At 40.3% G+C, this 12,045-nt stretch overlaps 1 protein-coding gene across 3 annotated transcripts in view; it reads right to left on the reverse strand.

The window, feature by feature from the left end:
- eml5 (EMAP like 5) overlaps positions 1 to 12,045 on the reverse strand; it is a 49,296-nt gene that overhangs the window by 8,568 nt on the left and 28,683 nt on the right. For all 3 annotated transcript variants that reach the window (XM_026151798.1, XM_026151797.1, XM_026151799.1), the window contains 10 exons: positions 10,274 to 10,415; positions 10,042 to 10,194; positions 8,772 to 8,903; positions 8,557 to 8,645; positions 6,304 to 6,480; positions 5,972 to 6,173; positions 5,757 to 5,883; positions 5,549 to 5,563; positions 3,106 to 3,114; positions 884 to 962 (listed from right to left, as the gene is read on the reverse strand). In XM_026151798.1, the coding sequence (XP_026007583.1) occupies positions 884 to 962; positions 3,106 to 3,114; positions 5,549 to 5,563; positions 5,757 to 5,883; positions 5,972 to 6,173; positions 6,304 to 6,480; positions 8,557 to 8,645; positions 8,772 to 8,903; positions 10,042 to 10,194; positions 10,274 to 10,415 (1,125 nt within the window). The remainder of the gene's footprint in view (positions 1 to 883; positions 963 to 3,105; positions 3,115 to 5,548; positions 5,564 to 5,756; positions 5,884 to 5,971; positions 6,174 to 6,303; positions 6,481 to 8,556; positions 8,646 to 8,771; positions 8,904 to 10,041; positions 10,195 to 10,273; positions 10,416 to 12,045) is intronic.

Consider the following 12,045-nt stretch of genomic DNA (forward strand, 5'->3'; position numbering starts at 1 on the left):
CAGTGTCTTAGGCTAAAATGATCACATTAGAAAACAGCATTCTCAATCATCTGCTAATCTAAGACAGACAAGCCTTCTTGGGTCTACATAAATACATCATTTGTGTATCTGTATTAATGTGTTCAGGTGAGAATATGAGGCATGAGTGTAGATTTCAGCAGATGCAGGGGACATGTGTCCTTCAATATTTACAATGCATGCATTTGTCTCCTCTGATAAAACAGTTAAGAGTGGTTGTGGCACCTCTCTGAATCTGTGGGCACACAGACTGTTAACCACGAAGGTCACAGGAGATCATGTGACAATAAAGCCTTTTTTCTCAAAATATCTGAATTACGTTGTACTGTTTGCTTTAAAGCGTTTTCCAAGCTTTAAAGTGTTGCTGCCAGTTTGATGAAAATCTTAACGTATTGTTCCCTGACCTTGTTTTCAGCCTGCATGCTAGTTGAGGTGCACACATTTCCTAAAAACATCCCAGAACAGAGAGCACGAGCCGAAATCTCGCAGAAACACATAACGGCTGTGACATTTCATCAAAATAAACGTACTTATCAAAATCCCCAAGCAAAAGGAAAATATCTGGCACAACTGGAAACTCATTAATCTTTTACCCTCCAATCTAAAACCAGGCAAAAATAAAACACAAAAGAGTGCATCACACCTACACATGTGTTACATTACATAAGATTAACTGTATGAAAGTCCAGAAGGCTGGAGTGCCCATTTTTTAATTTAATAAATTCATTTTCACAATGAATCCATGCAGGAAAAGAACTGCAATACGAGAAAAGAAGTGACTGACACTCAAAATCTTCCACGTGACGATCACAGCACCCCTGCCAGGGTTCAAATGAAACCAGCACTCATGACATTAGGTCCTTACCTCGATGGGTCTCTTCTTTTTGCCGACATTGTTGGTCTGCAGCTTCTCTGGCTGTGGCAGCGCTCTGCTGACAGGAGGCCTGAAACAGACAGCTGTGATAAGAGAATTGGCGTAGAGCTGCTTTTCATGCTGACAGCAATAATGATGATGACGAACATAATAAGGATCATTGCACTACCGTTGTTACATGAATATAACACTGCTTACTCTTCACAGCACTCTGCGTCTCCTGTATTTGGCTGTGTGAGCTCTTCTTTATCACTTTCAGTTACTTCCTGTTTAATTTTCAGGGTAAGTTTCCTGCTTATGTTTCCAATCGTGCCTTCATTATTGTCTGATTTAATTTACTGCTGTCTTATTAGCCTCCTCCCTGGTGCGTACTCAGTCAGATCGACGAGTCATCTTCCTCAAGCATTTTTTAAAATTATTAACTTGTGTCAGCAACTGGTTCCACCTAAGAACTTCACTACACTTCTTATAGTATATTTTAGTAAGTAATTAGTGGTTAATATCAATAGCAAGCTGCCTCTCTACTGTTTTCGAGCTGAAACACAAAATAAACTGGAATATCAATGACGTAGTAGCTCAACTGGCTCAATATCCATCACAATTCAAAAGTTATTGTAGTGTGTGAAGAAGAAGAAGAGAATGAAAGCTATAAATTAAGTTAAAAAGGATCACGACAGGTTTAGTATCCAGGACAAATGAACGTCTTGAACACCACCAAATAAAGCAGAGACTTCAGGAGTAATAAACATGTGTGGTCAGTAGTAACTACTGCCATAAAAACCATGAATATATATGAACGCAGTGGCATGACATCAATTCAGTGCACTGGTCATATTACTGATGTTACTTTAACAGTCATAGGAATGCCACCACTATGCTTCCATAATGTGGGACTAAACCAACAGTTAGACCTGTTCATTTTCATTATTTTGTGCATACAAAAGTTAGCACAAGGAAGAATTGTTAAACCTTGCCTCGTTTGCCTCGAGCACACTTAGGTGACAGAATCATTTTTTAATGTAAGCGTTTGACAAAACAGAAATCGTTTCCTGGTTTAAATTTGGATGATTTCCCCTTCAGGATCATCTCTTCAGGCTTCTCTTGACAGCTTTCAGCTTGGCTGCTATTTTTAGATCTCTCTGAGGTCCTGTTCTGTCCCTCTTTTGTTCCCATGCGAAGTGTGCTGGATCTCCTCCAGTGTGCACAAAAGTTGCTTTGGAATCTGGGAAATGGGGCTGACGAGGCGAAAAGTTGTGTTGGCGTGACCAAAGCACAGTTCAGGTCAGGATGTCACCGCAACGATAGCCTCACCCTGGCAGACAAATTCATGTTGCACAACCCTGTGGGCGATGAAAACAACCAAACAAAACTCCAATAGAAAACTACTCATTTACAATTCAGCTCTTGTGTTTCTTTAAATCAGGGCTGTCAAACTCAATTCAGTCTCAATCTCAATGTCGCACCAAATTTTCTGTTTTTAATAAGTAACAGAATTCTAATAATGTTCACCTGGATCACAGCAAAGAGTTTAAAAAAGCTGAAACACAAACCCAAATGAAAGACACAATTTACCCCACTCGGGCAAAATTTATAAATTTTTTTGCAAACTTTAACCCTGGAAAACCCATGGGATCAAATTTAACCCCATGGTTTCCCTAGTAAACCAATGGGGTCGGATCTGACCCCATGGGTTCTCCAGGGTTAAAGACTCCTGTTTAAACTAGATTAATGTCTGAAATGTGGCAATTAAAATAAAAGCTATTTTAAAAATGTATCTTAGAATAGTGCCCTTTTTGAGGTTTAGTGACTAAACAATAGCAGTATTTATTCACAGTTCAAACTATGGAAAAGTAAAGCTAGCATCCCACACAGGGAGCAGTGGTGTAATTAATGATGTTACTGCAGTTTTCACACTTTGCAAAGCCATCCAATAGGCTGAATTAGACTTGTTGGTGAGCCAATATTGAAATATTTGAAACCCCTGCTGTGTATTAAAAGTTAGGCTTCTCTTGAAATTCTGTGCAAGTTTGAGGTCAAGGGTAAGAGGCAAGAGGTCAGAGCAGGACCACCAACAATCCAAAAATAGCAGATTTCTACAAGCCAACTCCTGTAACTTTATATGAACAAACCGTAGTTAATGCAGGTCAGAAAAAGACCACAAAAGTGATAGCGAGGAGAAAATGAAGAGTAGAAAAACACAGTGAGGAACTTACCTCGATCCTCTTCATGGCAGCAATGACAAAGAAAAAACAAGAGTTAGAAAAAAAGGTTTCCCACAGCGCTCACTGCTGCCAGGCGGACACGTGCAAAGCAACACCTCAGCCACTGAGGATATAAAGTACAAGAGTCAGTGCCGCCGTGTAACCATGACAACCAAAGTCCATTTCTATGACAACCGCTGCCCAGAAGATGCTGCGTGGTTGGTTGCGTCGATGTCAAAAAAATAAATGAATCAATCAATCTGTGAAAGAACAAATCTGAAGCGATGTTTTATAATTGTGGGAAAGTTCATAATGCATGATCTGGAACAATAAGAAACTGATCGTCTAAAAGACTTTTAAAGGGATGATCATGTATAATGTTAATATTTCTTATCGCTTGATATCACTATAATCCTCCCATTTCTCCCCGAGTCGCTGACTGTTGAAAAGATTTAGTACTTGTTCAGATTCTGTTGCGATGACTACGAACGAGGACAGGACACTGCAGCAAAATAATTCAATGTCTTATTGAACTTTAAGCCCCATTTTTTCCTGGTAGTGAGAACGCCCAAAACAGGGATTTAATTTGTCCAGCTTTTTTCAAACATGAACTCCAGACAAGAACGAAAAATGAACACAATCATCCGTCGATGTGTTGTTTTTAATGTGATTCTTTCTAATTCTCGTGTTTCTCTGTCTTGCTCATGTCCCTTCTCTCGCACTCTTCTGTATTCCCTCATCTTTTTCTTTTTTTACCATGTTTGGTGTTCATGTTTAAGGAGCTCTACAAGGGACACTGGAGAAGGAAAAATTGAAGATATATTTTTGCAAGATCGCGCAAAAGTTTTTCATTTAAGTCCATGCACTTTCAAATCAGTACTGAAACCTGTCACACACCTGCGAGAGAGATTCAGAGATTTTTCTTTGAGCTTGGCATCAACTACAAAGACATTAACTCAGTGCTTTGCAGTTTTTTTCTCCAATGTCCCCTGCAGGGCTCTGTACATGTTCATGTCTCAGCAATACTTATAGCTGTTTTTTTCACATGTCCTGCTTCAGTGTCCTTGGGAAAGATACCCAACCCAAGTTGGCTTCACTTCATCTGTATGAGTGTGCGTGTGTGTGTTAGTGCATAAATCCATAGAAGAAAGCGCTGTAAGTACTGTGGCTTGTACTTAAAAGTGCTCAAGTGTTCAATTAGAGTAAAAGAGCACTTTATAAGTCCAAGTCATTGATCATTTTTGCTTTTAATTCCTGTTTTTTCCCTCTTTTATGACTGTGTGCCACACCTTATCATCTTTACCTGTGTCTGTCAATCACCTGTGCATATAGTCCTACTTCATCCATCTTTGTCAAGCTTCTCTCTTTGTGCTTCTGATCCGTGTTTTGATCCCTGCTTGCATTAACATATTACCATATGAAGCCTGTTTCTTGTTCTTATCACCTTCTACTTTTGGGTCTTCTCACTAAGATTTTACAACTTCAGTTTCCAGCGGAAACTGGAAACTGTTACTGGAGTGTGTCAAAGACAAGACAGATCTGCACTTTTTTTCACATTAAAGCGTTGCACTCAATCTGTACTCAGGAGCTTGTAGGTAAGATTGTTTCACATCCTTTCCTACTGATTTTGTCATTTGTTTTCTTACATTAATTCTGACTTGGGGAAAGTTATTTATTTTGCACTTTATTTTCTTAAGGCTTCACTGTAGTGACTCCCTCCTCACTCACCTGCCTACAACCAGTTCAGAATCAGCATCAAATCAATCTTTTGACTAGTTTTAGCACATTACCCCTACTCTGGCTTCTTTCCATTTTTAACATTTGTACATTTAACACATGTCTGTGTCGTACCCCAGGCTGCACAGCAGAAATGTTGAGATTCTCAGATTCACAAGAGGAGCCACTCTAGATTCAAAGCTTAACTCTAAAGGTGATAATGCTTTGCTTGGATATAGCATGACCTGACTTGAAAGATAAGGTTTGCAGATTTTCCTCGAATCACTTCTTAAATCATATTTTTGTAGCACAGCTTTTATGTAATCCTATCTTTTCTTGTGTTTTTGTTTTTTAACTGTTGGTGTTTTTTATAATGAAAATTTGATTTGTGCATTTTGCCATCCCCTTTTCCTTATATTAACCTTTTAATTTGACCATTTTGTGGGCTTAACGATTGACTTCCTGTTTGAATGTGGTGTTCTGCTTTTTGCTTGTCTGTCAAAGTGAGTTTCAAAGAGTTTATAATCTTTATTTCAGAGCTGCTATATGAGCAAAGTTAATATTGTGCATCTCAGTTGGGTAATGTCTACAAAAACTAAGGGTTATGGTGCATGTGTGAAAACATGTAATGGGATCAAGGCCACACTTTCTTTCTTTTTTTTGCTGTTACATACAGTTTGCCTATGTGCCTATGCTTATTGCTTTAGCAGAATCGCTCTATATAATTACAAGAACTTACCTGACTACCCCTTGTCTTCAAGTGGAATAAAATAATGGAGCAGGATAGTGACAGATGGACAGCCATTAAAGGAAAGAAGAGCAGAAAAGGCAGAGTTATTTCAAAAGGAAAGGGACAGGACAGGGCTGTGTGAAGAAGTCAGGTTTGGCTTTAGCTTGACACAAAAGCCTCGTTATTATTATTGCGTCACTGCTTCAGTGAGGAATACCTTTCATCCACAGAGGGCTCTTTCAGCTGCAAGTGGGGTTTCACGCCTGTCATTGGTCGCATGTTGGTGGATAAGGCCTTGATGGTGTAGTTGATTTCGTTCTCCCTCGTCACATCGCTGTCATAACCTGGTGGGGCAAAAGGAAACTCGATTTTTCATTCGACAAGAGGATCACGTCTGACAAATAAAAATCTTAGAAGAACTCAATTTCTTGCCTCCATCGTCCTCGCTCTCAATATCCGACTCCTCGCTGTCACACTGTCTGATTTCGCGGTGGCCCTCGGGCTCGTGGGCCCAAATCATGAGGCACGTGTCACCCCCACCGACAGTCACCAAGAGGCTGTCGTCGTGGGTCCATCGCACATTAGTAACATGTGTGCTGTGGGCCACGTAGCGTTTGAACTTTGCATACTTCCCCTGGGGGAGAAGGACGCTATTTAACATTTGTGACATTAACACATAATTAACATAAAATTTGCACAACTTATAACTCGAGTCATGCGATGTTTAAACAAGATAATACAGAGAATTATGCACTGTGTCGAACCTTGACAGGATATCTGAAGAGCTTGATGTATCCTAGATCATCTCCTGTTGCTAGCACCTTCCTGTCTTTACTAAGGCAGGCAGCAGTCACCTCAGTGACCTCGGTTATCACAGGCCAGATGCCCTCAACAAATGTTCCCAGGACACACGTCCATGTGCTCCAATCGATCTTCTCCACCTGAATAAAGCCAGGAAATAAGAAAACAAATGTCAAACTGGAAGGACATTAACATAGGTTAGAAATACAGTCTGAGGGTTTTACTCCAAGAAGCCTCACAGGTAAAACTAAAATATTATATTGAATTCTAAACCCTACAGAACCCCACACCATGCCTTTATTAGAAGATTCAATGTTTGGAACCATCTGTAATCTTCAGTGGCTGGAGGAAGATAATTTATAATACACCAGCTGCCAAAGGAAATGATTTAAAATATAAGAATATATCTTTTGGATGAATAATTATGTGCTGCTTGGAAAAGCTTTTGCACAAATTTCTTAATGTAAAAAGAAAAATCCAGAGTCAGATGTGACAGACTTTTAGTGCACAGCTTAAAGTGGACCTATTATGGTCATTTATAGCTTTATATTTTTATTCCAGGACTCAAGCAGAGAAGCTTTGTTGCAGCACATTAGTTTACCCATGTAAAAACTCAAGCTGTGATATACTGCCCGCTGCAAATAAAAGGTTTAAACAGCAGGCAGGTGGGGCTTCTTAAGCCTTATTAGGAAAATCAGCACTGACTGATGTCATAAATTGTTAATAGTGGAAAAAAGTGTCTGAAACTGAGCATTTAGGGCAGTCTGAAGGTTGAGTTTTAGACTCACAGTAAGTTTCACTTAGAGACACGATTACCTAATAATTTGAAACTAGGGTCATATTTAATACGAACATTCATCACTGCAGGATCGTCAAAGGATCATCATGTTGCCTTTAAACTACACATTGACATTGTCCTTTTTTTGCTAAAAGTTTTATCAGACGATGGGTTTCCTACCATCATCATTGTTTGGTCAGAGAGTATTGTATGGTTGGTGGAATTCACTCCCTATTATTTTGTGCTTCTGCCACTATGTAAATAACACTGGATGTCTGTTAAATGTCAGGCTACAGCTGTAAGATGGTCAGCTTGCCTTAAAGGAAGAACTGGAAAAGTGGAAAATAGTTTAACAGACCTGGCTCAACTAGTTAGCTGCTTACACATGCTCCCAGTATATTTGCTAAGCTAAGCTATGCTAACTTCTGCTGGCTCCAGTATGGAGGAGGTGGTTGGTGACAGAATGCTGGCAAGAGTCCTGGCAATCACGGACAACGACTCCCACCCCCTTCATAACACACTGGACACACTGACCGTTTCAGCAACACATTCCTTCAACCCGCTTTGTGAAGGAACAACACACGAGGTCGTTCCTTCCTGCTGCTATCAGACTCTTTAATTCTTCTAACTGGGTCAGACCTACCCATACTGAACAGGACTAAACACCCCTCACTGCACTCCATTACTTATTGTAAGCCACGATGTGTATTTACACACCTGTGCACCTATAATATCCCAGACACATTTAATATTTGTATTCTTTTATATTTATATTCATAGTTATAGTTGCCTGTTGTATGTATTTCCCGTTTATTACGTTTCTCTGATCTGATTTTGCACAAATTAATGTGATCATAACATCGGATTTTGGCATAAAGATGGCATGCTGTATTAAAATGACAAATTTAAATATTTAGTGAATAAACAGGAAATAAAATAGGACCACGAACAGAGCCTTGAGGCTCTCCACAGCACAAACTATCTCATCAATAGAAACAAAGAAAAAGGCAAAAAAAAAAAACCCAAAACACAAGCCAGGCAAGAGCAGACCTAACCTTTCAATTACAATCCTATAACTACTGCGGACTAACACTAGGAATGTTAGGGAATAATAGACGAATGGATCACAATGAGGTAAAATGAGAAGGGAGGACGTCTAATGCTCCACTGAGACGTGACCTAGTGACATCTCTCATCTCTGACCTTTATTTTCTTAACGCTCCCTGTTTCTGTGTGCCTCACAAGCAGTGTGAATGTCACAATGTTTTAAAGTGACCCTAAACACTATCCCACTTCCACTGCCAAAATTAGAATGATACTGGTGAAAACTGGGCCGTCTTAATGCTTCACTGCCCTTCCCCAAGCCTCCTGTGATCCCGAGGGGAAAATGTGTGCCAACAGCACCATAACCATGTTGTGCCTTTTCTTCACTGCTTACCTCTGTAGCTGGGATGGTCTGCCTTTTGCCTCGAGGAGCCTCGAAAAAAAACTGCTCCTTAGCACTCGTGTTGACTTGAAGTAGTTTTCCTGTTAATTAAAGAGCCCAGTGGGTATATTGGTGAATATTTTTTTAACAGCGAGATTTTGAATCTATAACTGGTTCCTAAACAGTCATTTGTAGAGATTTAGTGAGCATTTTAAGAACCTGCTTACCCCTCCGATCCCAATCCAGATGGGTAATGTAGTTGAGGCATCCTTTGCACACTCCTACCCTTTTGCTGCTCATTACATTGTAAATATCCACAAAGCTGTCTCCTGATGCCACTGCAAGGTACTTCCCAGCTCCTGAGCCAATAAGAAAGGAGGATAAAAGGGCAAGTTAGTTTCAGTCCAGACTGAATTATCGCAAAAGTTGTCCCCTTGTGATCAAATCACTCTAACTTAGGTGATCACCTGACTTTTCATATAGCATCACAAGCAGGTGAATAATGTACATATGGCATATAAATAAACAATAACACGGCCCCTTAGTCTCCCTACCTTGTCTTCTCTTCTAGTCCCACAAAGAAAATATTGGATTACCTCAAAGTCTAGATTTCCATAATTCTTCTTTACTTGAGCAGAAGTACAGATACTTATGTTAAAAAATACTATCTAAAAGAAGTAGTGATTCAACTTCTTTAACTCAAGTAAAAGTGAAAAAGTACAGGCCCTGTAGTAGAAGTAAGAAAGTAAGACGTAGCTCTTTGGAGAACATTTCTACCAGTTATTTTTGTGCATTTCTAGATTCTAATTCTAAATTCTAATGAACCCTAAGATTGTTCGAAGTGACTCAGTGTGGGGAATTAAAATCACTCACAATCATTTCTATTGACAGCTCCAGCAGATTTTCTGTGTGCACAGGCTATGATCAGCTGACCTGCTGCAGCAGCTGCTACTGTGAGGTTTACTGCTCTTTGTGGATTTACACAACTGAATTTAACAAGAAGTAATCAGATGTTTCATTATTCATCTTGCTGTTTAGAAAGGTCTACATACTTGAAAAAATAATAGCATAATTAAGGACTACAAACTATTACTACACAACTTTGTATAATGCCTTCTAATCTAAGGAAGGCACTCTCAGTAAAGAATGGGTGTTGGGTAGAGAAACAGGATCCCTTGCATTGTAGATTAAGGTTAAGTGTCCAAGAGAAAGAGAGTTTAGTTTCTTGCTCTCACTTTGTCCACCCCCACTGTTTCTCATTCCTCTCTTGCTGTTTCTCTGTCTGGCCTTATTACAGAAAGCCATTAATTTGGGTCATGCCTGCAGCAATATCTCTCCGACTCACAGCGGGAGGAAAATATATACACCAGCTGAAATACTGCACAGCATCCTACGTACTGTAAACTCAGATGCTTTGGAGGGCACATGGCTTTTAGAAGTCTATTTTATTCTCAGAGTTTTGTATCGGTGAGGAAATGCGGAGGTGAGCAGACAGACCTGGAGAGAATCTGATATCTGAGATGATGTCCTTGCGGTGGTGGAAGGACACCAGGTCCTCCAGGGTGTCTGCGTTCACAATAATGAAACTGCCGTCGTTCAGGCCCACTGCTAAAGCTTTGCCATCAGGGGAGAAGCAGCAGCAACGGCCGCCTGCGGCGGACAAGGTGTCTGTTAAATGCCTGGGACGATCCACTTCCTGTTATCAGTTAGCTTTTCAACAGTGACTCACCTTTCCTGAGTTTGCGTACAGCCAACATGCAGTGGCTCGGGGACAGGTCCCATATGCGCAGGGTTTTGTCATCGCTGACGGTAGCACAGAGAGGGAGATGGGGATGAGTGGCCAGGCCCCACACTTCACCCTCCATGTGACCCTGCCAATACACAAAAGCAGAAATATTTGATTTAAGTGATCAACACACTTTTACAACAGGTGATGGAGGAAAAAAAAGTTGAAAAATGATTCAACATGAATATATATGCATATTGTTTGTGTCTGATTTTGTGTTTTTTATTCCCTGTTTCTGTGTTGACTTAATTTATTTTTCTCTTTGCGTTTTCTTAATTCTGAAGGCTCACCTCATACATCTTTTTTGCCTTACCTCCCTCCTGCGTATTCCTTCTGAGCTCTTTAGCACTGATTTGATCAAACTTGATTTTTCTTAAGGGAGCACTTTTCCTTTATCGTATTCTGTGAATCAGTAAATATAATTTCACTTAATATTGGTCCACTCTGTCTCATTTTGTGTCTGCTTATGGGTACACTGGCTATACAATTAAACAAGGGGTCCTCATGAACTATTTTAGTCATTTATGACTAAATACTACACACAAAAAAACTTTTTATAATGGCTTTACAGTTTCCATTATGTGCGATAAATATTCTATTGTAATTCATCATATCCCTGTGGGAATCAATATCTACATTAGGACTTGATGTTGATATTCTAAGCCTGCACCATGCTTCACTACAAAACACTACAATGCAGTGATTAGAAGTGAAAAATCAAAGCCTATGATGTTAAAAGAGACACTTAAACATAGAGAAATAAAGAGACACTTTTTATTTAGAGCATCGAGTCAGTTAAACTGCTGGGATATTGATCTGGTCAGTTAAATAACAGAGTGGGTTATTGTTCACTATCAGCTGCTTTGGTGTTAATGAAATTAACAACCCTCCAAACAGGAATGGTTTTACAGGTGGAGGCCACGGATATTTTCCCCCTCCTCATCTTTTCTGTCTGTTTTTTTTTCTTACTAGTCTTGCATTTGGCCAAGGTCAGTGTCACTACTGGTAGCATGAGACAATACCTGGACTCTACAGAGGTCGCACAAGTAATCCAGCTCCTCCAGGATGGCACATCAATTCGTGCCCTTGCCCAAAGGTTTGCTGTGTCACCCAGCAGAGTCTCAAGTGTACTGAGTAGACTCCAGGAGACAGGCAGTCACTTTAGGAGAGCCGGGCAAGTATTTAACATACCTATTAGCAGGACCAGTATCTGCTCCTTTGAAGGTACATGATGAAAACTGCCAGAGCCCTGCTGACCACCAGCAGGCAACTGGTGTGAATGTCTCTGACCGAATAATCAGAAACAGACTTCATCAGGGTGGCCTAAGTGGGGCCTATGTCCACTGCACGGCACAATGGAGCCCGACTGGCATTTACCATAAAATACCAGAATAAGCAGGTCCACCACTGATACAGTATGCTTTTCACAGAAGAGAGCAGGTTCACGCTGAACACATTTGACAGACGTGAAAGAGCCTGGAGGAGCCATGGAGAATGTTATGCTGCCTGTAACATCATTCAACACGACCAGTTTGGTGGTGGGTCAGTCTGGAATGGTCTGCACCTCAGACTGTTCAGGGGCTCTGTGAGGGACTGGTCCATGCCCCAACATTGTCAGGCATGCATTAAAGCATGCGGCGGCCATACAAACAACTGATTATTTTGAGTTGCTGCAATTAAATTTTGATAAAATGGACTAGCCTGGTGCAACATTT

This window comes from Astatotilapia calliptera, chromosome 19, assembly GCF_900246225.1.
Source record: "Astatotilapia calliptera chromosome 19, fAstCal1.2, whole genome shotgun sequence".
In the NCBI taxonomy this organism is placed as follows: Eukaryota; Metazoa; Chordata; class Actinopteri; order Cichliformes; family Cichlidae; genus Astatotilapia; species Astatotilapia calliptera.